The sequence below is a fragment of the Cupressus sempervirens genome, chromosome 4 (assembly GCF_028749045.1).
Source record: "Cupressus sempervirens isolate cs-2001-9-10 chromosome 4, ASM2874904v1, whole genome shotgun sequence".
Classification (NCBI taxonomy): domain Eukaryota; kingdom Viridiplantae; phylum Streptophyta; class Pinopsida; order Cupressales; family Cupressaceae; genus Cupressus; species Cupressus sempervirens.
Window position 1 is genome coordinate 803,259,319 of NC_143121.1, and position 27,707 is coordinate 803,287,025.

The window sequence follows — 27,707 nt, forward strand, 5'->3', positions numbered from 1 at the left end:
AATAAATGAGAATTTAGGTGTGTCCCTTCAGAAAATTCAGTTTGAAACCTTGATCTAGTTAACCACAACAAACTGATCTAGGTTTTTTTTTTTTTTGCCAAAGCTTGAAAAAGTAGCATTGAGCTAGACAAGGTTTATTTACTTTAATGTGTGCTCTACCAATCTCTCTGTTGAAAATAGGCTTAAGGACAAGGATTTTCTATCTACCTTACTTGTCAACTTGACAACATTAAAGTAGAGACAACACTAGTTTCAAAATTTGACTGTTTGCAAGTTTTTTACATTAACATTTTGAATTACATTCCATGATCTATCATTAGGACGAGAAGAGCTTAAAGAGCAAATCATGATTCATCATTTTCTCCTTCAACTCTTATCAATTTGATGATGTATCATGGTGTGTGATTCAAAACATTGATGTAAAAAACTTGCGCACAATCAAATCCAGAAACTTTGTTATCCATATTTGATAGATTGCAGAAATCTCATAGCATTGAACATTAAAATACCTTATCTGGTTTTGTTTTGATGTTGAACATTTGTGGAAACCCACTGCTTGGAAGTGGATTCATTTACTTTTCCTTTTAAGCCAATTTTTTGACTTGGCAAACAGTTTATCAAAGAAATTTGAACTCTTCCTACACAAAATAATCCAACTTGACAAAATCTTCGATGTTGATATTTTCTTTAATTACGGAGGAAAAGTTATTGGCTATCTATTTTTCATGGATAACATTTTGTTGTGATCTGCAACGTCATCCTTCATAGGCAGATGCACGTCAAGAATATCCATCCAGAACTCAAACATGCTCAAACCCATCTAGATCATAGGATTAGTGCCCATGGTTATCCTCCATGTGGAGGCTTTGGAGGAGATGGCATAAGCCAGTCTCATGATCAGACATTGGCGACCACAAGTTTTCACCATATTCCAAGTGGACTTATTCTTAGCTTCAAAATTTAATTTAATTCTCAACCTGGCCAATCTGATGTTCGACTTCAGGGTATGACTACTTCACCTTCCTCATTTTGAATGATTAATTTTGCTTTTTTATTTCTGAGTCCCTGTACTCCAAATAAATCAATGCTCTCAATCAAATTCTACCACTCCTCACGCAATATCTGAAAACACCTAGATAATCATTAGCTTTGAAAGAGAATTGTTCTATTTTTAGCATATTATTGCGAGGAGATTAAATAATCTAGCCTTATTCATTAATGTATATCAGGATGCTGAAAAATTATTTATAACAAGTAATGTAAGTCTGAAACGACAAATTTCTCAAATTCTCCATCTTTATATATCTAGCTTTACATCATTCATCTTATTGCCATCTCATAAAATCTATAGGGGAAAACATATAGCCAAAATTTTAGGGGTGATTTGACTGTGCCTCATAATGGAGGAACGTTCATTAATTACTTTACTACTCAAACCTTTTAAACGGAGTGTACCCAGCATGTGTATGAAGTAAAAAAATCAGCTGTGTTTTAAAACCCAAGTTTCACAGTAGAGCTTTGAATAGAATTTCCTGGCGGTAAACTAACAACAAAAACGTCCCATGTTAGAAGCCCAACTTCGAATTCTAAAAAATATGCATAAAATCAGCATACAATCAAATTCAAAACTAACAGTTCGTTATCTTTTTGTGTAGTAAATCAAAATACACCATCTAATTCAAAACCTAGTTTACAAACATTGGTAATTTGTCCAAGATTAGTATTGGTTTTTATGTTCAAAATCTAGTTTATAAATATTTATAAAACAAGCATATTTGATAGAAGATCACCTCCTCCATAAAGAGAACCAAATAGTTTGGGAACCACGGTATGCTAGCATTATTTGCAAGGCATTTCAAAACCCCATTCCGTGAAACTGGTACTGATGAAGCATCCTTTTGTTTTTCAGCCAAAAAAGCACTAAATAGTGGAAACAAGTTCACTTACTACATATACTATTTTGAAATGGGTTGATGCAAATCAAGATTATTGCACAAATCAAGAGCATCATCTGGTATAAGACAAATTGCACCCTATTTCTTATCAAAATGGAGCCACTGCACCTCCATAACAAAAGTAGTCTCTCTGACAGCTGAGCCTTCTGCCAGTCCAATCATCTATATTTTAAAATGCATTTGAAAGTACGCCCTGTTTGAGTAATTTAAGGCGTGGCCAACAGAGGTGCCTAGTCACACATTTCTGGGCCTCCAGATCTGGTTCTACCATATAGAATGGTAATTAAAATAATAAAGTCCACATATCTATTAAAAGTTTTTTAAGGCAAAATACCAGAAGAAAGGAGCAAACTCAAATAAACGTATACCTTATCAGATGGTTACAACAATGTCATTGCTTTGATATGTTCAATCCTTGGTAACATGGGATTAATACATACTTTGGACTTGAAGTTTCCACACTCAGCGAGTGAGTTTACATTTATCTCAGAAAAAAATGATCTGACAACTTTGCTACTATTATGACGGCTTCCAATCTATGGCCAAATGAAACACATGCTCGCTATGGGCAAGAAGGGATTATCTAGAAACTGTTTATGAAATTTATAAATACATTGCAAGTAAGTAAATTCATTTAGTAGCATTTTTAATCCATCTTCACTTGACAGGAACATTTTTATAATTTGATGATAATATGCATGTGCAGCTGAACTTCAAGCAACATGTGCTCGTGCTAATATCATGCATTCAGTTGTAGTGGACAGCCTAGGCCAGATAGGAATATAAGACATTCCAAAAGACAATTACACCATTGGCAACCATTTGAAAATTGCTATTATAAAATAGAGCTTTGCAGAAATAGACTCATTAGTTAAACCACAACTTTCCGTTTAAAATATAGCTTAATTGTAATTGCTGAAGAGAAGGAAATACCCAGAACTTATTGTACACACCTAATCTGTCTTTGTTTACAATAGACTAACACATTCAGGAGACTTAAACAGCTGATCAAAACTCTTGCTTAAGCCCAATACAGAACAGTAATTTTTTGGAAAAGTAATTCTATCTGCGGTAAACCATCTAGACAATAAGTACATGTTCCTGGCTTCTCATATTTTCTCTGTATCATTACCAACAAAAGAAAATAGTGTTCGGTACTTCAGAAGAAGACAGGAAGCGAATACACAGAATGTTTCTTTCAGAAAAGATTCTATCACAGTCTCCCTCCTTTAAGCTCCTGAAATGCCAACAAAACAGACATGAGGATATTTTTTACGTTTTATGGTACACTTGGTTACATATTGCATTATATATATTTACTCTAAGGGCATATAACTTCAGATGAATAAGCACTAGTGTCAACCAAGAGAATATCAAAATGCACAGCCCCAGCAACTCATTCACTTGTATTCCTGCAACATTAACATCTACCTTGAGCAAGCAAAGTTGCACACAGAAAGGAATAATAGAAGAAACTAGACAAATACAAGAAATGGCATAAAAAGCACACTTCGGAATTATAATGAAATTGCTTGTTCCAAGGATGGTTCCAAAGACATGATCTAAATAATTGAATACTGTGCATCTGACCAAGGAAACAGACAATCACAAAACATTTAAATTTTTTTAGAAGCTAAGCTATGAGCTGTAGTAGTAAAACAAATAGCTGAAGCAAGGAGAAACCAAGAAAATTCGCAGCCCCAAACTCCTTTGTCCCTCATTAGGCATGCATATCCCGATATCCAGTTTGGAAACGTATCTGATACAAAATGAATATGCCTAGAGTATTGTGCCCATGTGTGTCCAAAAATAGTTAAAACGTTTGATTTTCCAACCATTTGAAATACTAGTGATTTGATTTTACAAAAAATTGGAATCATATCTGATACAAAATGGATACACCTAGAATATTGTACACGTGTGCCCAAAAAATCCAATTTGGAATCGTATCTGATACAAAACGGATACACCCCGAATATTGTACCCACGTGTGCACAAAAAAATTTAAAAAGCTTGATTTTCCAACCGAGCGAAATACAATGTGATTTGATTTTTTTTTAAAAATTGATGTAAATCTTCCCAAATTTAATTTGAAAATACTACATTAATTCTTTAAATAAATAAAAAAATTGGTATAAACAAATCCTACACCAAATGAGAAAGACAAATGAAATGTTTTTCTATTTCACTGACCCCTTGTTTAGGGGTGTCTTCGAATGCAACTCTACTATTTTTGCATATTGTTAAGCATTAAACTAATTTATAAATTTATAATTATTTATGTGGCATTTACATGTCTGTTGCTTTTGAAGTAAATGAGAATCTCCTCTAATAACTTACAAAATTGTGTTGAATATATGTGGGTGTTTTTTATTAATGTCATATCCAGCTGTATCCATAGTGGGGGTATTATAAAAAAATGGTCATATCAGTGTCCAATATCGTATTGTATTTGTATTTATATTCGTATCCATGCAACTTTGAAATACGTGGATATAATATCGAAGGATATGAAGATCGCATTTTGCTAAACTTTCCACTTTGTAAAACATTTTTTTAATCATGAACACAAGATTTCAGGCACACACCAGTTTAAATTAGTATTCCAACATAAATGCCCAACTGGCTAATGCTAAAGCCACAATGCAAGTATGAACAGAACTGTTATTAGAATATATCGCCTCTGAACTTATGCAGAAAATTAAAATTTGGGCTGTACTACTGTTGTAGTCCAATTTTGGAAAGTATTTAAGTGGTTTAGCTGTAATGCTAAGTTACCGCATTTTCTCATGGCACGTGGAATTCAAGAGTTTGTTTGGTTTAAACTTCTGATTCGGTTTCAATTCGCCCAAAAGTCTACCACGGTTTGATATTCCCCCAAAAGTCTTACAGAGGGACTCGGGTGGAATTTTTGACAACTTCTGCAACTTCTGTTTTCAACGCAGGAACCCAGAACAAATTTCAAGGAATTCTAGGCAAATTTGAACAAAAAAATGCATTTTCATTGACTTCTTCAAATTAGGTTTATTCAACCCTCCAACCCTAAAAGTGACCACTAAAAAGACCATAAAGTTTGTTTTGTATGTCATTTGTGGATTTTTGGATGAAAAAAGAAAACTTCTTGCCTCCATAGCTAAAATAAATATAGTAAACTATATTAATGCACAAATGACATATAAACCAACCTTTGGTCTTTTAAGAGGTCACTTTTAAAGTTAGATGGAGGGTCAAATAGACCTAATTTGGCAAAAAAAACTTTCTGAAAAAAGTCAATGAAAATGAGTTTTTTCGGTCAAATTCACCCAAAATTCCTTGAAATTTGTTGTGCGTCATGTTGAAATCGGAGGTCTGCAAAAAGCCAAAATTCCGCCTAGGTCCCTCTGCAAGACTTTTGGGCCAATTTACAAAAATGCAGTAGACTTTGGGTCAGACTTTCAACCAAACCACCTCCCGAATTCCGCATGCCAAGAGCAAATGTTGTAACTTAGGTTTTATATGATACAAAATATAGTGCAATGAGTTCCACATGCCAAGAGCAAATGAGGTAACTTAGGTTTTATATGATACAAAATATAGTGCAATGAGTCCAATAAGAAATGCAATTAATCAAATTTTCAGTACCATATCTAAAGATCCCTACATAGAAACTATTAAACTTCTCACTATTGTATTCTTGGACAAGCATTGTCAATCCTTTTGAATAACCATTCCGTATTTATATAATCAACACCATCCTTAACCAGCATAAATCCCTGAAGACCAAATGAAGAGAATCAAATATTATTGCTGCCAAGAAGAGATCTCCAGAAAATCATCACTGTACAAGAGAAATCAGCAACAACATAAGCTGAAGGATTGCCACTTTCAATCATAGCTCCAGAGTTTTGGAGTCCCGTGAAATATGAAACTTACATAATGAGTATTAGATGCGGTAAATGGTATTTATCTGATGCAGTACATTAAGCTTAATTCACTATAAAACTAAGCCATAACAATTGAACTAATCGCAACATACCATTCCACCCCTTAGTGTATAGTCCAGATGATTATGCCATTGAAAGCCACACAGTGGCTGCACATTCAAACTTGCTTTAAACACTGTACACAAGTGAGGGGTAGTTAGGTGTGGCTGGAGTTTATAGGGAGCACAAAATCTCTTAAATCCATCCCTTCAAGTTTATTACCACAAGGTGGTGTGGTCTGGGTTGCTGGGCTGCTGATTAATGATTCAAAGATATGGCGACATCCAACTGGAAGGTAAACTAGGGAAATCCCACTATTAATGCATCTAAAAATGATTCAATGTTGCACTGGTTTTTACTTTTATTTTTAAAGAATCAAAATAAATTTAAATATAAAAAGAATCCCTCATAGAACTATCTCAGATAAGATAGTTGTAGGACTGTAGCTTGGATAAAAATAATGAGTAATTATCAATTCTAATAAATCTAACAGCGAATATGGGACTAATCCAAACATATTAAAATAAACCCAACTATAGACAAAGGAAGATCCGTTCCATGTTCAGATGAAGAGAAATGGGTCACAAGACGTAAAGGAATTCAAAGGCAGCAATTTAGATTTCATTTGCTACATGATATCTAAAAACAGAGCCACGTCCAGATCTGGTTCAACCCAATCTGAAAACAAGCATGAAAGGGTTATGGGGCCAGGCAGGATATATTATTTAAGCCCAAATTCAACATTTTTTTTCACTTCTTCCATTTTTTGACATTAAATTTGACTAAAATAAAAAATAAGTGTATCCTGACTGTAAAAAGTGTCATCTAAACCATTCAAAACTCTAAAAAGAACTCATTTTACCTCATCTTGAATGCAAAAAGGAAAAAGCATTCATTTTTACTAAACGATCATTTTTTAGCTTGTTCTTAAATAGAGTTACTGATTGATCATTGAAAGTTACAAAGTGATTATTGCTATTCCTATGCACGTGCAAGAATCCATTCACTACCAAGTATACACACACACACACACACACGTGACACACATATATATATATTTGTTTTCATTTGTTTGTAAGGTGTTGTCTTCAAAACATACAATGGCATCTATTTTTAGCTTTGTGAGCTAACCAAATTTCGAATCAAACAAATTTCACTGCTATCAATCTTATTGACACAATCCAACAAGTTCCAGGTAGTAGCAGATATTTTTGGGTTTACAATGGGTGTGATGTGAGATATACAAGTTCATATAGTCCGGTCAAAAAGCCCATTTGTATGATATTCCTGGAATTGGCATCAAAGCCAACATCTCAAACGCTGAAACAGTATAATATATATAAAATTTAAAGCAAATAGATGAAGCAAATGCTCATAGAGCAACTCATCCTTTGGCTAGGAAAGGATCTCAAGCATGAGGGCCTCTCCCCCATCTATTCTTGACGTTGTGATAAAAGTTGTAAATGCCACAAAAAAAGCCCACTTTACATAAGAAAATGAGGCCATTTTAGGTAAAATTCCAAGATGAATCCCAAAAGATTGCCAATCAACCTTAATGCAAATAAAGTTGTCTTCCAATGTTCACTTGCCATATTGGCAAAAATAGTAGCAAAATTAATGAGGCTCCCACAGGGTACAAGGGCTTAAATTATGCAAAGGTCTGTAGCACCTTACTGACAAAGGAGGCGAAACTTGTTTAAAACTCATTGAAGCACATCAAAACACATGGAAAGAGACAAGTCCATCATTTCTTATTTGATGAAAGGATACAGACCTTAATCAATGCAATTGTAATATCCCTTAAAGGAACTGCTTTTGAAAGATGTGGATTGTGAAGAGTAGATGAAGGATGCACAATTTATTATTGACATCAGCCATTGAGAAAGTGAGGCCTACTAACATTGTCTTATTCATAACAAAAAACACAACAAATTGTAATGTAGATAGACATTATTTGAGGTTGTTTATTAGCACATCTTTTGGACACCTTTTGTTGTTCACTTGCTCAACCTTATGCTACAAAAGACTGGCAACAAAATTAATTTAATCAAATAAATGTGTATCAAGGCCGAAGAGATTTAAATGGTCATCACCAACCACCACATGTCATAGTGCATATTTCAAAACGTTCTCATAATTGGAGCTGTTGACATGAAACAATACACTTATATAACTTCAAAAATCATTTTTTTCTCTGTTATTTTTATTTTTATTTTGTAATAGGTTCTTGAGATTCAATTTACCACCAACACAATTGTCTTGAAACAACGAAGGTTCCAAAGACACTTCAAACATGATCATCAACTAACTTCGGTCCATATAGAGGCAATCAAATAATGAGAGAGGCAAATATTAAGCAAATAATCCCAGATGACAGTGGGTGGGATTGTGTGGATAATTTTTTTTAAATTTCATTGAAGCTCACTTTGCACAAATCCACTTTACTAACATGGAAAATTTATATTTGGAAGAAGTATGTGAAGGCATCAACACAATGACTGAAGAAACAAATGAGAGAGCAAGACCCTGAAGAAACTTTCTTCAAATAGGTGTAAGTAATTATAGTTGAGTGATGGAACAAAATAACCATGCCACAACATCTTATTGCTTTTGCATTGATTTCAAATGTTACTATGCTAAGATCCTTGCTCCATTGATGAGAGTGCACCATATGGTGACTTGTAAGTTAGCTAAGGACACATGCAAGCATATGCTAGACTCTTCAATAATGCTGATTTAGAGAATGTAATTGTAAAGGAGTATATCGGTTGTGTACACCCCAATCAAAGTATTTGTATTCTTTGTGACAAGCTTAAGAAGGATACTCACAATGGATGGTACCTACACGGCCAAGCATTGCAACACCTAAAATCTCTTGCAATCAAAGGCTTATCACAAATTATTTTATTTAAGTTTGAAATTCAATTTATAATTATATAGGTCTAGCATGCTAATTGTGCCTCAGCGCATTGCTAATTTGTCTTCATTTGAGTAGAATTGAAGCACACATTCCATCCACTCTAATCAAATGCAACTAAATGAAATAAAAGAAGGCTTCAATGCATTCCAAGGTGTGCCTTGTTTTGCCCAAAGAAAATCACTAAAAGGAAGGCAAAACAAAGTTTTGGGATATAGAACCAAGGCATACTAACTTGGATGTTTCAGCTTACAACATTCTTCAATGTTGGAGGTGTAAAAAGCTAAAAAACACTCTTTTAGTGTGAGTGCTTGTGGTTCTTTCAACATAACTACATTGTTTAATGTGAATAAAGATGATCTTTTTGAAGACACGTGAAATTGTTGCTGATTGTATTAAATATTTATCTATCATGTCATTCAAGTTTGACAAAATGACACTAATATTGTAGTTATTTTATTGGTAATATTGTTTAGCATATGACGCTAAGTAAAAAATTTGAATTTCATATCTATTTCCTGGCTACAAATATGTATGTATTTTTGACAAAAAAAGGTAGGGATGAAACAAAATAAACTGAACACCCCAAGAAAGTTTGCCATATTCACATACATGAACTTGAGCCAATAACTTAGTCTATATGATTTGATTAACTTTAATTGTAAGAAAGGAACTAAGATGACCATGTTAGAGGACATTTGATCTTGTCCCCCAAGAGTTTTGGCATATAGGTATATTCGGTACATTGTGAGAACACCTTAAAAGTATACCCCTGTGATACCTGAGATTTTCCCAAGAGTTTTGGCATATAGGTATATTCGGTAATTGTGAGAACTTAAAAGTATGCCCCTGTGACACCTGAGATTTTGCTTTTATTTTTGCCCTCAGCATCCCATAAACATCTCAAAAATACAGGGATAACCAAAAATAATATATCTTTTAAAATAATTGAACCCATAATCAATCAAAAAAAAATTATTTTTTTTGTTTCTATGGGTGCCCGCACCACACTTAAGACCTAAATGAGTAAAATAAGCCTCAGCATCCCATAAACATCTCAAAAATACATGTATAACCAAAAATAATATATTTTTAAAAATAATTGAACCCATAATCAATAAAAAAATTATTATTATTGTTTTTGTTTCTATGGGTGCCCACACCACACTTAGACCTAAATGAGTAAAATAAGCCTCCCTATTTCATTCTCATTCAATTTTATATGCTAAATTAAATTTAACTAAGTTGGAGTTTTAATGTGTGTGTGTGTGGGTGCACACACATGATTTGAAGGTTCAAATATTAGAAATAACAAAATAAATAGAAGAGGTGAGTGATTATTTCATTTGATTATTTCTATTTTTATTTGAGTTTTAATAAATAAATATTGGATTTTCTTTTCCATTTGCGTGCCCTCCAACCAATTTAAAAACTTTGTAAAGAGCCTTTTTAATTCCGAAAAACCTCTTCTCCAATCTGAGAGGGTCCTAGAAAAAAGAAAAAAAAGAAAAATTGAGGGGTAATAGAGTGGTAATATCAAATTTGTCTTGCAAATTCTAGAGAGGGTTACATTAGGGTGTATTCCAATCTCTTGGGCATTACAAGTTATAAAGTGCAACTAGTTAGAGGAGCATGAGAAGGTAGAGTTTATTAAATTACATATTAAAGTGAATGCGAGGTCTAAGGGTGTGTTGATGTTTGTACAATCTACAGAATGAGCTTTGTTTGTGTCACCATGGTTGCGAGTGTTAGTGGTAATATTTCACATTAGAAAAGAGAAACATGTGCTCGTGAAAGGTTAGGGACACTTGCAATTAAGTCCAATATGCAAGCATTGAATGTGTCAAAGTCCTCCACTGCTAATGTTTCTATGCTCATGCCATCCCATTACATATGGCAAATTCTCCTTCAAACAAATGTTCATGCCTCATAAACTCTCCCAGAGAACATAAATTATGCAATACCCTTCTTGACAAAAACTTATTTAAGGTGAGATTGGTGACTAGATTAATACATGTTGCACAATCATTATAAATGGGTGTACTAATATTAGACATTAGCCGCTCATCAGCATCATAGTCACATGTAGCAACTCTTATTTTCTTAGAATGATTGATTGTTCAAAGAAAGTGCAATGATGAGAACTTCATATTTCACATCTTTAGAGAAATCCCCTTAGAGGAGGTTCAGGTCTCAAATGTTGTACAAGTGAAGCAATTACTAGCATGACGATGGAGAGTATTTACAATCACATGTTTTGGACTTCATGTTGTGTTCTTTTTTTTAACTACGCATTGAAAAGCACTAGAAAGATAAGTGAATGAAGCAAGTGGTGAACAAAAGGCAGATATTTAGAAGTTCATTTGCAGCCAGCACACCTCACTTGCTACATTGGAGACTTTCTAAAGAAGAAATTCCTCATACCTGCAGAGATGAGGCATCTTAGTGTACTGTCTTAAAATGGATGCACTTCATTTTGAGACCTTTTAGCCCTCCTTAGTGTGGTTTTGGTTTCTTTCCTCCTCTCCTCTTTCATTTCACTCTTCTTCATCATATCTCGCTTTCCGACATGGTCTTCTAGGTGTCACTTTGATACCCTTTTGACCATATCTCCTAATCAGTCTGTAATCTTTCAATTTCACCTACACATCTCTCTGGGCCTTTTTGAGGCCTTAATGTCCTATCCCTGGGACTAGGTTGACTTGGTCTGGACTAGGTCGACCTAAGACAACCTAGTTACCGATGGTTCCGAGGTTCAAGGCTTGAAAGTCCTCGTGTTTGCCAATTAGTTTATTTAACTCCCCAGTCAGCCTGAGTTGTTTTCCCACCCAATAACTAGTATATAAGGAGGCTTGGGGGCTTCATTTTCATATCTCATGTTCTCAAGTTATCTCATCTTGGCAAGACATCCACAAGCGAGCAAGTAATCAAGGTGTTCTTCAAGCATTCAAGTCTAGGCATCTCCTTCTTGCATCAGCTTCTTTCTTCAAGGTGGTAGTGGAATTTGGCTCTAAGGAGAAGATCCTTCATTCTAATCCATTCGAGTTCTATTATTCATCCCTGGTAAGTCACATACATTTCCATACATGAGGTAGTATGATGATACTTCATCATTGACCAATGGTAGTGATAGATGTTAATTGATAGTTCAAAATTTCAATATTATGTCATATGTTATATATGTCTATGACAATTCAACTAAAAATCATTACAATTACATATTTTGAAATAAACACAATAAAAATTTGGTCTCCAATTTTAATCAGAACGATATAGAGAAAAGTCATCATCTAGCACAACATCATTGAACCACAAGCAAATGGAGTCTCAATCTCACTAGGTGCATTATAAGATCCTTGTCATCTTATGTATTGACTCTAGCAAGCTCTACAATAGATGCATCCAAGTTGATACACTCATGGGCCAAATTTCAATTCCTTGTTGCCCCTTGTAGTTATCTTGCCTATTTGATAGGAAACACAAGTAGGAATTAATATAAAGCAAGTCTTCTCTATTTTTTGCAGCCAACTAGTTAAACTTTACCAAGTGTATAAAGGAGTGTGTTAGAATTTTATTCAACTGAAGAACTTGCAACAAAAATTAGAGAGAAAAAAATTAAGAAGATTAAGGATGGTAAGTACTAAATATTTTAAATGTTAAAAAATATTAAATAAATAGATTTACTTGTGATAGAATCTTGATTGCCAAAGGTTGGAAGAACAAATGATTTTGTTCACAAACGCACCACCATGACACCATGTACGAGTATCTTCCTTGCATTGATCTCGTACAGCACAAATATTATGATCTCTTCTTGAGCTAAAACCTGTCAAACTCTTTCCTAACATTATCACCAATTTGGACTTGAGAAGATTCTTTGAAATGCCAACTTGTGCTCATTAGCGAAGTCACTATCTCTACATGGTGCAATCCTCTCTAGAAATGAAAGCATCTTTATGCTCTAGTATTTGGGGGATAATGCATGAGTGAGGAGATGTGTGTTCATCTTGTTCTAGTAATGATGAATGATTTTTTTCCACACTTTCGAAGAATTTTTCTCTAAGGTCATTCTCTTTTGTGTTATTATTACCTTTGTTTTTCTACATGGAGTCAATGTCATAGATTCCTCCCAAGCATGATCGATCTATATCATGAAGCTTGATGGTACTCATGATAGGCTTTGTGAAACTAAAAACATAGTCCACACAAGCCCACCAATCTATGTAGCATCAATGATTTGACCTTTTGGTCCCTTTTTGAATTTGATTGCTTCCAAAATCCACTCGTGACTAGTGACCATGGTGTCTAAAACCTCTTACACCTTCATAAGTCATTTTAAAACAATCGTGTGTAATACAAATCAAGTTGCAACAACCTAATGTTGTGTTAAGAATAAATTACCATTAAATATAAGTGAATATAACATAAATTAAATTTCAATAACAAATTAAATTACATTTAGATCCAAAAATTTCAAAGTTGAGTCATGAAAAATGCCTTTTGACATGTAATGGTTGGTCACGAACACTTCAATCTCCTTATCCTTAGTGTATATAGCTTTTACAACTCGACTTGAGTGCCAATTGCTTGCATTGCCAAGTTAGGGGCATGTACAATACATGGTATCCAAAACAACTACACATATCGTTCTCAACAAAAGCATCTATGGCCAAACAATGTTATACATTTTCCATAATGATTTGGTCAACACATTTAAGACCCACAGTCTCTATGACTCATTAGGACTTAAGAAATGATTTATGCATCCCTAATTTGCCATTCAGAATCAATGGCTGCATTGTCCCTCTGGGGGACATTGTATTAATATATATTAAAGGTCAATAATTGTAATCTCAAAATAATGGACATTCCTTTTTCAATCCAAGAACCCCTAATTGATTTGAATAATGTCTCTAAAAAAAGAAAAACATTTTGCCAATAAGGCGATGCATGCCTTTCCATACCCTAGATCCATAAAACCAAAAGGTGAACTACTGATTATTATCATCGTTCACACCATTCTTGCATTCCCACAAAGTTGAAAAGAACATTGGTATATATACAACATATTTTTTCTTCTAATATGTCACTTGTTTCATTTTAAAATGCCTTAACCAGGGATAACTCTAGTAGCGAATCTTCGCCAAATGGCGAATTTCACTCATCGGGGACCTTAATTTGGCGAAAAAATTTACACTTTTGGGGTGGCCATGTCACCCGCACTTTATGAAAATTGGGTCCCGTGCTTGACCAATCGCCAATAATGATACATAATTATTTTTATTTTGGTGATGACTTCGCCAATGGAATTTAATCTTTCCACACGGTAAATCAAATATTTTCGCCTACAATTTCTGAGGCTTGTCTTATTCAATGGACACATTCGCCAATATGTGGTAAATATTTAATTTAGGTTATATGTTAAGTATGTATACTTGAGATGTATCTCTATTTCGAAGACATTCCAAGTAAATTTTAATCATTTTAATCTTTGGCCCGAAATAGATTTGATTGTGGACAGGTGTCATTATTCAAGAGACTTTCTTTAAAACTCGTTCTCCTTTAACATTTTGGCCCAAAATAGGATTTATACGTTGATTTAGGATCATCTCACAGTTATTAAAAAGGGTTATTGTGTTTTAGATGATATAAAATTATGGTTTCTAGGTATTTGTACTTTTGGTCACGAGTTTCTTCAATAATTAAAAATTTGCCATGGTTTTACAAAATTTTCATGCGACGGAAACAAAATCTGCAATAAATTTTTTTCCCTAGTCTGAATGAAAAAATCATCAATAGAAATTGATTTTTTCTTCTTAAAATAACGTTGGATTCACCATGATTTTATACTTTTTTCCAAAGGGGGGTCTCTTAAAGTTATCCCTGGCCTTAACCAATGGCCAACATTTTGCAGGAATAAGGATCTTCTTCTTGCATAAAAGGAGTCTCCAAGAAACAATGTTGGGAGGCCATTATTGAATCTCTCAGTGCCTTCAATGATGTTTTCCTAGCTAAAGCATGAGATTTTAGTTTTTCCCTCACACATAGCATCAACTTGTTATTTAACTAGTGCCATAGTCTTTTCTTTTGGCTACCCCTTCTTATTTTGTCCTTGTATTTTAATTCCTTGTCCACTAATAGAACATCAATGAGCTTTTACTAAACTACATGACCTTAAATTGGATTTTGCACTAATTAAACTTCCACATAAAAACCTCACCTCCTGGAAGTTAATTCAGCATTGTGACATATTTCCCTAGAGGAGATGCTTGTTCAAATTTAAATTGTTTGCTTTCTCAACGCCCATTGAACTTGAACCAATGGCCCTTCCAAACATATTACTATTTGCTATTAAAAGAATATGAATTAAAAAGATGCAACCCTATGATGTGTATACAACAATAATTTAAAAAACACCAATAAAATTCTAAAAAAGATGCAACCCTATGATATGTATAAAATAATTAAAAACACCAATGAAAATTCTAAAAATCTTGGAACCTTGTTTTTTAAGAAAAACTTATTTGAATGTTTCCAATCTAGGTTACCCTTTCTCAAGTTGTTGCTCCCTCCATAAGCATGCATGTCCAATTCAGATCCGAGGCATAGAAAAGTTCTCAAGGTATCCACCTACTTGCTTGTCATAATCCCACGTTAAAATACATAGAGAGAATGGGTTTAATGGGTGACGTGACAAGATGAGAACTACTAACTATAGCTGCTTAATTTTTTAAAAACTTGAGAAAATTTATTAAAAACAAAAAAAAATTGGTTAGAATGCTTATCCCAAAGGAATAGACCTCTTTTCGCAAGCTATATTTACCCCTTGGCAATTTGTGATCATGAGCTCTATCAAAAATAACCAGCCACCTTTCAAAATGAAAAGAAAGGCTAAACAAAAATGATTTTGTGTGAAATAGGGTCGTGTTTGCAGAATGAGAGGCATATTTTAGGTTTTAAGTTGCTTTAAGGTTTCTTTTTACTTTTTCATTTTTTTAAAATGGCTTTTCAAGCATTTTTGGCAATCATTTTTGTCGAAATGTCCACAACATGAGCTTGAGAGTGTGGCCAAAGAACATCCCAGCCACCCCGAGTTCCCTATGTGTATGACAGATCCACAAGGAATTCAAGGCTGCAAGGAAGCTCCCTGGCCACTCCCAAGGTGTTCCCACCCTACTTCCATGCTTGGCCCAATTGGAGATGGGTTTGGGACCCAATGCACAAGAACCCAATAACTTAGCTTTCCCACAATATTAGCCACCACCTATGGTGCCAATGACACCATTTTCTAATACAAATTAATCAAATGAAAAACTCACCCACGCCTAGTACATTTTGGGAACATGATTATGGGTCATCATTAATTGATTGGAACAAATGGTGTCTCTTATTCCCTCCTTTGTTGCCCCAACAAGTTATAATAATTTTGTCTGTGTAAGAAGCAGTAGATCTAAAGTGTTACTAAATTGATATCAATTGATTCAATCATAGATGTATTGTCTCTAGATAACACCAATGCAAAACTGCTGATAGGGTAATAAGATTTGCTGTAATGTGTAAATGGATTGAATGCACCTCAAAATTGCAAACAGACTTGTTGTCAATGGTATCTCTTAGATGTAAATATGTCAGGTCACTAAATCAGTTGATGGCAGAAAAGTAATACCCCTTTATTGATGCCAAATTTGCTCTCAAGTGGTGTTCCTTATTGTGGTAATTAATGCTTCTTTAGGCCTTTGACTTGCAGTGACAAATTGCCTTCAATGGTTCAACAAATGACCTGACAATAATAATTCAATAAATTTGCTTGCAAATCTTCCTCCTTCCTGAAATATTTTGGAAAGAAAAACTCTTATCAGTGAACTGCGAATTCCTGAATGGAGATTGCCAAGAGGATAGAATTTTTGTCCTAGCCTTTAAAAATGTTTTTATTCTTGTAGGTGTGAAAGCTTGATCAATCGAATATGGCTATGGAAAATCAGACAATCAAAATGAATAGTTGAAGCTTGTAAATGCACCTTCCTCAATTGCATTTATTATTAATTTATTTTTATAATTTATTTATTTATTTATTTTTAATAGTTACTGAGTTCTTCTATTAAGGCCTACATCCTGTACTGGTACAGTTTTCACACTGGTTCTTCTTGGGTGCTTGGGTTCTTGGTCGATCCTTCTATGAAGGACCCAAAGCAAACCTGGGCACACCCAGGAAGTACCCAAGGGTGGTTCACACGCAAATGTACCAAAACATGTGCACGCATATGAAATAAAATATGGATTACTTATAAATTATCATCAAATCTCTGCATTAAATATACCAAGTGAATCTCTGTACTAAGTCATTAAATGCTTAGAAGCAAAAATGAAGTACCTAAAGACTGTATGATGCTTCTGATTAAGAAAATATGAAAATTGCAATTTGAATTTTCATTTTATTTTGAAGATAATATATGAGATATTTTATTGGTAATTATGGATTTATATGTATCACTCTTCTTTTTATATTTGTAACTTCGCTGTTTGAACATGTGTATATAAATTTATCATATATGTATCTATATGCAGGTAAACCTGAACCCATACCCAAGGGAATTATATTTTGTCATTGACATGCCCAAACACTATACCTGCAAGAGTTTGTTCATCGTAAAATTTGAAGGAAATACGGCAAGGGTAAAAATTCGGGGAAACAAATATTGACATTAAATTGAAGTTATATATATTTATGTACTTTTGATATTAGTAATATATCCACAAAACTGTCAAAATAGTTTAACATTGCTAAATAATTTGACTAAATAACCCAATATTATTTTAAAATAAATTAATATTATATTAGATAATAGTATTATATTAAATATCATAAAATTCAGATGAAGTTCGGAAAGGGTAAAAATTTGCTGAAATTCCAATCTCATGGATGAAATTCGACATGTCCTGTGACTTAGCCTGCACCAATACCAGCCCTAATTGCCAATTTCAAATTTTTAAGTAGTATTGAAAAACACTTAATTTTTCATAATTATAATAATAGCATGACACTTCATATGACAGCCTTTGCTCTATATCCAAATTGTATGTATTGAAGGTTCCTAGATTGCCAACTTGTGATGATGAAGAGGTGAAATTAGGGTTAATGAAGGTTCTTTTTGTAAGATAAATTCAAGTGAGGAGTTGATTATACTACCCTCATAATGGTTAGTCCAATATTTAGCTAACTGGGGGCAAAGATAAAGCTAAGCTCAAACCAACCCTATTGGATGGCAAGCATGGCATGACAAGAATAATTTGGAGTTGAGGATGCTTTACCTTCATCTCCTTTCACATGTTGTTAATTCCTCAATTGCAAAGAGTGATTGGCTCACATAAAACTTCAACCACTCGATCAAGAGGAAAAGGCTTATGTCTATACAAATGGAGAATTTTGTGATTGTGTACAATGCCTTACAAATAAGGATCACTGAACTTCAAAGTATTAATAGGTTCCAACTTTATAGTGCAATGTTGAGCCCAAAGATGCAACCAGATTGATGAGGAAGAGGCAAAGAAAGTATTGGTTGAGGTTCCATTGAATGATGTATCCCTTCAATGTGCCAATCACCCACAGTTGGATTCCAGTTTTAATACAGTGGTGGCAGATGTCGATTAGGGCCAGCAACACTTTCTATGTTTTTGACTTTTTGTGGTTATGATTTGCAGCCTTTGGTCAGTTTCTGTATTTTTAAATTTTACATAATATATAATGTGCAGATTGACAATGAATTATGAAAGCAATCACATTTTGACATTTGTTACTTTGCTGGACTCTCATGCGAACTCTCAACGCAGCTCCAATATTGTGTGAAGATCTATAGTTTATATGATGATTTCCTTATCAACGTTCTCATACGAATATTTAGAATTTCCAATATTTTTAAAATTTCCCCTAATTTTTATATGGCAATCTCTTTTGTTATACCCTACCCATCCCCAAAATGCATCCATCTGTCCCCTACAATCCCCGTCTTGGAAACTTGGTGGAACATAAATTTAAATAGAACACTGAACCCTATCTTGCAAAGCAGCGTTGTTAACCTAGCTGTTGCAAGTAGCTCTAACTAGCATAATAATGTAGATATACTCTATACCCTTCTTCATTTTATTTTTTATATGGAGATTCAATCAAGTTTGATGACATCAGACGCTCAATAAACTTTGGGATGTCCTGCCAGGAAATTGATTTTAGTAAGTATTCAGACCTTGACACTATCACATCTTGTTAATGTCTGAAGTCAAGATCTTTTGTCCAGATTTATGACTATGTTAATCTTCAAGTCTATTACTCTGGTTAATAACTACATGAAACAATATAACCATTCCATTCACAAGAGAAGTTGTGCCACCAAAAGTTCCAAATCTCAATAATATTCTTGCTTCTATATTGAGTATACATATTTACTTTTAAGTGTTAATAGACACTCAATTATATACACTGTAACAGAACAAAGCCTAACGGCCTACGACCCGGTTATAAAAAGCACCATGGTTTGCACAAGTGTTATGGAGCCCCTATGTGATTACACAAACTACTTAAAAATCACAATAAAAAGTGAAGGTGAAAGGTAAAAAACAGAAATGTACATTCAAGTACAAAAAACTATACAGATGTACTGATTTTTACGGCATTGTGAGTTCTGAGGTAAAAAGTCCAATTGCTTATCACAACTACTATTTTCTCAGAGTCCTCATCTCACAAAGAATAACAACAGGCAATAAGAACAGTTAATTAATAGTACAGCACCCCCTTTAGTTTAACAACAATATATCAAGCAATAAACTACTTTTGGTTGACTCCAAAAACAAAATTGCAGGAACCAAAATGATACCAGATATAATGGTCAATTACATGAATCTGAACTAACAATGTATTTTACAGAAACTGGTGGGTTGTTGGCATAGGATGACAAGAAATTCAGTTGGATTCCACTGTAAACATTATTTGCTACATTTTGAGACAATAAAATCATCACCAAGGTCTATTTCATAATTACTTACTGACATGCTCCTTAAAATGATTGGATCACAATCAATCACTAATGACTCAAACACGTAAACACGCTATCTTTTTTGTATATGGCAGACTTAGTTATCAGATGAATTCAATAAAAGAACTGAGTTGGTCTTATGTAAGCTCGGCAGTTGACAGCAGAAACCTTGAGTTGCAATTTGATGCTACAAGAAAGAGTCATCCTTAATATGATAGGTTTGCAAAAAGAATTGAAGGAGCAAGTTTAAAGATTAAACACTGAATATTATAATCCATGTACGACACACTAGTAGCAAAAATTAATACACAATAAGGGAATGCAAAGAGATTAAATGTACATGGTGAGAGTGCCAAAGCAGTGTGCTAAGTACAGGCTGCCAGAGGTATAAACTTGTATGCGTAAGTTTCATGACTACACATTACAGTATCATGCTGCACTAAGAGTTAATATGTGTGTGTGTGTGTGTGTGGGAAGGTACAGTCACCCTTTGAAAAGAGATAGTATAAATGCAAACAGTTGACATGCCAATGCAGTGTGCTATAGTGCATAGTCTGCCAGAGAATATTGCACTGTATAAGCAAATCTCAAAAACACTTGTAATAGTGCACATACCACATTAAAAGCCTGCCATGGAAGATTTCATGATTGTGGAAGCAACAATAGACTCCATTGGTAAACAGTAACTCATTCAATTTCTCAAAGTCCCAAAGTTTACAAGTTAAAAACTTTAAAAAAAACAATTTCAAATGAATTCAAACTTCGTGAAAGGCACACAATTCTAGATCAATAAAGAAACTAGAAGTGCATAACAGAGAGTGAATGCTTCTCAATCTCAACACCCTCCCAGCCCTCCCAGAAACCACTAAAAAAATTCTTTAAAAAGTATATCCATTATTTCTCCTAACAAATGGGAAAGAGTTAGAGATCACATTATCAATTACAACTTACTTGTGGTTGTTTCATGCGAAAAAATTCATGACCTCTTAGTCCATTCTCTGCAGTCCTTTTTTCTTTATATCTTGTCCACTTTTCTATAATTGAACTTGATGCATCTGTTCCAATTTTTTCATCAAATTTGAACTCTCCAAGCCTTGAAAATTTCTCCAGTATATCAACTTCAGTGCAATCTTTTGCTTCACTTGCACAGTTGGCCTCATTTCCTCCTAATTGCCAATTATGTTTTGAGTTAGCTGTAAAGAAACAGAGAAATTTGTTAATTTGCAGGGAAGAATGCAGGCTTTCAATATTAAATGCAGTTCCCCATCTGCCAGTACTGTAATCTCAATCTCATCTCCAATAAGTTCAGCAGAGCACTGAATTTTACAAATCATATTAGCCATATTCTTTTAATAAAAGTAAAGAGCATTATATCATATAAAAGGAGGAATTTTCACTGACCACAAACAAATCACGAGAATGCCACTATAGAGAATTTTCAAAGAATATTAGATATTCACTATAATAGAGATGGAAGTTTGTTAATTGTATTACCCATGCTTTGTCCCTCTAGATTGTGTCCTTTTTGATCCATCAATAAAACTCCATATCCAGAATCAAAGAAAGCTCCATTTGTCATCTGTGTTTCAGTCTTTATATTTCTCCTGTCAAAGGCTTCAAATTCTACACCATCTGATTTCTGTGCCCCAAGGCTATCCCCTAGAACTTCTGTAACATCACGATTAGAAGTTGTAACTTCATCGGCACTGAATCCAAAGGATGCTCTATATGCTTCAATCTGTTCCATGTCTGGTTTATTGGGTTCCATATGCCAATTCTGTTGTGCATGCTCACCATTATCAGAGAAATCATCTTTTTCTTGGGAAGAATCAAACTGTTTTCCCCCAGACTGACATATTGGCTGAGACTGATCCAAGCATAACCCTGCCGACTTGGTAGAGTCAAAATGACATGAATCTTGTGACAACACAAAACTTCGAGGGGAGGGTATGTCATGGTAAAACTTGGATGGTTCATACTTGTATAAGTTGTCTTGACCAGCCAGGGATGCATTCCAATGTCCAGGATACTCAAGCTCAGGAAATGGTGAACCAGAACCAGAAACTCCTGGCTTTGGTGATACTAGTTGACTAGCAGGACTCCCTGGATATAGTTGGTATGCAGCTTGAAGATCACTTGTAGCAACATAACCTGATGTTGTATAAGGAGAGCATGAGAAAGTCACACCATTCTCCTTATTGACAGTTTTTACATCTAATGAAGATGCAAGTAATTGAGCAAAAGGCACATCTGGGGATGATGGAGTTGTGAGATGAGCTAATTCGGGTGGGGGAGTTAATGGAGCAGTTGAAGGTTCAGTAGTAAATGTTGAGAAAACAGGAGGTGATACCAATTGAGTCTCATGTGCATATGGTCCTGTAGCAAACATGGTTGATGTTGGTCCACCAGGTGAACAAACATTGGCAGACAGAGACAAGAAAACATTTGGTGACTGAACAGTAGAAGGATTGCCTGAATTTGTAAATGAAGCTGGGGAAGAGGGAGGTGCCAGTAAGGATGGATTTAAACCTGTGGGTTGATTAGCAACACCAGCTAGTTGAGATCCATTTCCTCGATTAGCTGATGTATTTCCTTCTGGAGTACGTGATGCTGGCACAATCCGACATGCTCGTTTCTGTGATCCAAAACATGATAATCCTTTCCAACAACCTATCTTCCATCTTCTATGCTGTTACATGCATGCATAACAGGATTCAGAATGACAAACTTGAAAACATGTGACAACGTAATTTGTGGATCAAATAACCATGAAACTTATCAAACAACTATAAATAGAAACTAAGAACCTAAAAGCCTATCCCTGGTAAGGCAAAGAACAACAGTATTGGGATGACCAAGACCTAGTGACCACAGAACTAACATTCTGGGAAGTTCTACTGGAGAAAAAGAGAAAATGTCTCAAAGAATCCATGAAGTTATAAGTACATTTTCAAAAAATGATTTATAAAACGCCCACATACAACCAATTTAAAATATTCAAGAAAGTAAACCCAATAAAGGGATTTCAGGATTGATATTCTTTTGGTAGGTAAACAATGGGATTAGGACCCACTTTTGATCCCAAGCCAACATTAATAGCGTTTGGACCAAGCAGGGATTTGAACCTTAGTTATTTACTGCGGAACCAACAAACCACTACACGAGAAGGTGATCCCTAGGATTGGATTTTTATTGTAAAAACTTCTTCCCTTTCACTATTTATGTGCAATGCAATGTTAAAAACCAAAGTATCCATACTACCATACCCTATTCCTGTTAATTCTGGAACAATCACAAACAAGAAAGAAAACCTGAAAGATTGATATGATCTTGGATGTCCGCCCCCCCTCCCCCCCCCCCCCGCCCCACCCCCAAGAAGCCTGACATGATACAGCATATTATTATTCTATAATTATACTGAAGAGTCGAAGACAATAAATCAAAATTAATCATTAAGCTCCCCACATACCCAAAGGTCTTTTTTGAAAGGTCCCAATAAGACAATCAGAAGCAAAGGAGACTACAGAAGGCTACAAGGGAGATCAAAGATTAACTGCCAGAATCTAGCTTAGCACAGAGCTTGTCTCAAAAGGCTGAAGCATATACTCCCCTTAAGTATATAATTACTCTGAACCTGGATTATAAGTTAACACTTTTTACTCACATAGAACATGTTCCAGATCAAACAAACTAATAAAGCCATTAATAAATTGGTCCCAATGTTTGTCCACTGGAACACAAAGGCAGACTTTCAGCTAAAATAAATTACCTCAACTGGCAGAGGAAATGTTTGGTTACCCCTGTTAAAGACAACCTCAAGAAGTTCTTCTCATCTGGAAGTTATAGGGAATGTAAAAGAAACCATGAAACACAATGCGCATAATACAGTTCAATTGAAAAGAAAACACCAAGAAGTTCTTCTCATCTGGAAGTTATAGGGGATGTAAAAGAAACCATGAAACACAATGCGTTTAATACAGTTCAATTGAAAATCACACAGATACTGCAAAGTCTGTTAAGGAGAAATACTCAAAATAGATATGCCATGACTCCCACAGGAAAATTAAAATTTTACATGTGAAGCCTAACAGATGGATATTATTGATTCCTAAAACAGATTAATTCCTGCACTGTTCTCAGTTGTCTGTGTTTCAGTCAAAGCCACATACACATCCACTATAGAATAGTTCTACAAGCTAAATGTACGATGTGACCCTAACACTGTCCCATATAAATTCCACAAATAGTAGAATTGAAGCTTACTTAAACCAGCTGACCCAGAGATCAGAGGAACCACTGTACCAAGATGCATGTATACTGTAAATCTACACATTAATTACAAACAACGGGAAGAAAATAACACCCAAAGTAAAACTAGCTACTAACAAATGCAGATTGAAATGAAGTAGTGATCTCGGAACCCAATTCTGTAAAAACTCCAGTAATCACAGATACCAGAGTGCCAAGACATGTAACACACACGAAGGCAGTCCAATTACCAAACTTACACTTACAAATAGGGGGGATCTGTAGCTCAATTCGACAAAAATTTCACCACTCGTTTAAAAGGGGACGGATACACTAGACAGATTAGCTACAAAACTTACCATATGCCTAAACAAAGCCAAAACATACATTGGCAGTGAGTTTATAATAAGTCACAGTCCACCTTGAAAGTTAAATCAAAAACGAAAAAAGAGCAAAGAACCAGTGGACGGTTATTTTGAGCAAATAAACCGATCTAAAATCCAATTCTACAAAATGTACAATTCCAGCTACCGCTTGCAAACCTTAGAGCTTTCAATGAAATGCATAACGTAGTTTATAGTAAACTATAATATCAAAAGCTATCTAAAATATGCACAGACAATGTCCCTAAAAGAAAGTCAAACTCTTCAACTTTGCAAGTCCACCAAAATAAAACACCCAAAAAGGGGGAAAGGGAAAAATACCACTAAATGCAGATTAGAAATCAATCACTGATCTACAATACAATTCTGTCAAATGTAGTATCCCGTCAAAATTTGGAAAACCCTACCCGGAAACAAAAAAGCACTCCCACAAAATATCTTCTAAACAGGAAGCTCTTCACCACAAATCTCAAATTCCCTTAACTAACACCTCCCTCAACTTATGCAACAGTTTCAACGGTCATCTACCAAACCCACCAAAACATAGTGAACAAAATGCGCCCGCAAGAACCACATCACAAACATGTACTAACTTTAACACAAAGCCAAAAAAAACACAAGACAGATGAGAAAGTACCCGTTCCGGAGTTGGGTGTCGAGGGTCAGCTGAACTGATAGCAGTTGCAGCAGCATTCAATGTATTCGCCGCGCTACTGCTGCTTGCATTATGGTTGGCCATGGTAACTTCCTCTCACATTTCTCAACACATTACACCACAGTTTCTGTAAATTCCGACAGTTCTCTTCTTAAAGACCCAAAAAGCTCAAATCCTCCACCTATCTCTGTCGGTATTCTTTCTCCCCAAATTTGCAGAAGCGAGATCTGGAGTTCGAAGCTCAGGAACCCAATCGGCCGTTAAACACACTGGCTTTGCAAGCAACCGTTGTGACGTAGAGAGCTGAGCAATTCCAACGTGGGGAGAAATATGAACGTGCGATCGAACGGACCATAAACACGAGCTCTTAGGATCTACGCGGAGTTTAACACGGATACAGACAGTGTTATTGGGTGTGTGTGTGTTTTTGGAATTTCCTTGTCTTAAATTTTTTTTTGCCAGGCAGAGCAGATGAAGAAGAGGACATTTAAAAGGGCAATTGGGTATTGGCCCCACAAACCTATGACTGTTCCTTGATTACTAAGCTATTATTCCTCCTAATAAATATGGAAAAAATCATTAAAAACGACTTGCTCCTTGTCGTCTGAATTTCTTTTCTTGAAATTCCTCTATAATGTTCTTGGTGTTGCTCGAAAGAGAAAGAGTTTGGGGTCATTTCAAAAGGAATAAAATTACATCCACACATGATTTATGGTGGATAAATGTCTGTTCAGTATACAGAGCTCATGCATCATCTCTCCTTTCTCTTTCTTGTGACCTGTTCTGTGATAAAAGCTATGTTTTTTATGGAGATGGTGAGTTCTAGGGAAAGTAGACTTGGTGAGAGTAAAGGGAAATTCGTTGAGTGAATGAGAAGGTTAGAGGTGGGTCATTCTTGGAATAGTTGGATTCTATAGACGGACCCATTGGGAGAGGACAATGTGTGCTTTTAGGGGAGCAATGCATATCATTATGTGGGAAGATCGTTATAAACATTCTCCATCCCTTGGACAGCAAGACAATTGTCCATGTCACTGATAACGAATTGCTTATTGGACATCTAGTTTCTAAGGATTTGGAAACGAGGAAAAGCACAAATGCATAGTGAGAAAGGGGTCTCTTCTTTCTTAGCATAGGTGGATGTAAGTCTATTTCCAATGCATGCGAGTTTATGATATGATAGAATATAAATGAATGTGGTTGACCATAATTTTTGGTTTCCTCTATTAAGTTGATGTAGTTGTTTTAGTTTTTGTAGTGTCTATTTTTAGTAATTTATTTTAATACTAAATTAATTAGAATTTTTTTGTTTAATTTAAATGTGTAGGAGTTTTTGGTATCAATATTTTTTATTGTATTTTATGATATATTATTAGAATGAGAAATGTATAGATTGTAGATCTTGAATTTTCCTATTCTAATGATAGATCATGAAATTTGATTGGAAACAGTCATACAAAATAATTCCTATAGAATTGAATTTAGAAGCAAAAATATACTAATCGTTATAGATTTTGGAGATTTAATGCTTCTCGTTGATAGATAAATATTTTTGTAGATTATTGCCACCCACCCTCTTTTTTAATCTCTTTTATGTACAGATTTTACTATAAAAATATTTATGGTCATGTGTAATTTTATCAACACCCAAGCCATAACAAATTTAAAGGTTGTACTAAATGGTCATGCACTAACTTTTGATGATGTAGAGTTACTATTAGAAATGATATTATTTTAGAATAACTATATGAAATTACAATCTTTTGTGGTTGGATTTGAAATATTCTACATTTGACATCTCTAACAAACTTTGTTACTATATTAACACCTTAAATATTGTCGCTCTTGTATTCACTTTACTTTTCTTTATTTTTTAAATGTAAATAATCAATCTAATAAAATATATTTAATTCTATTAATTGTTATTTTTAATAATTAAGCTTGAGTAAATTTGAATATAAGACCTCCAAAATAAAAAGTCTCACAATTTACCATTGCATGTAGCTCTTGCCTATTTAATTCAATTAATATAATGTAAAGCTTAAATGTGTTCCCACAATCCATCATATGTAAAGCTTTCAAACTACATAATGTTTTCACAAACAAATTTAAAATAAAAATAAAACTAAATATAGATTTTTAATTAACTTCTCAAATTACATCATATTTGTTTATATATAACAACCAACAGTCTTTTTAAATTTAATTTTCTTTAACATTATATAACATTTCTAAACTTTATAATAGTATTATAAAATATATTTTTTTAAACAATATAAATAATTTTTAATCAACTTTTAAATCACATAACAATCCTTTATAATCATATTTATGCCTATACTTCAAGATTTTTCATAAGTAATGTGACCAAAACTTCTCAATTGTACCCTCTTATATAGAAGCTTAATTATATCATTAAAAACAACCTATCATTAAGATACAACCGAGTCAATTTACAAAATATTTTTTATTAAGAATAATAAATAATGATTATTTTGTTAATAAGAATATCTAATTCATAATAAATTATCCCAAAGATTTTTTTTATTAGTATCGAAACCTC

At 34.3% G+C, this 27,707-nt stretch overlaps 1 protein-coding gene across 1 annotated transcript; it reads right to left on the reverse strand.

Annotated features, from left to right (window-relative positions):
• Window positions 1-2,766: 2,766 nt before the first annotated feature.
• Window positions 2,767-25,606, reverse strand: LOC149563832 (uncharacterized protein At1g76660-like). The gene is made up of 4 exons (XM_089826956.1): window positions 25,127-25,606; window positions 21,353-22,547; window positions 20,810-21,051; window positions 2,767-3,192 (listed from the first exon to the last, which is right to left on the reverse strand). The coding sequence occupies exons 1-4, from the start codon at window positions 25,226-25,228 to the stop codon at window positions 3,169-3,171; spliced, it is 1,563 nt and encodes a 520-aa protein (XP_089683082.1). The 5' UTR covers window positions 25,229-25,606; the 3' UTR covers window positions 2,767-3,168.
• Window positions 25,607-27,707: the final 2,101 nt, after the last annotated feature.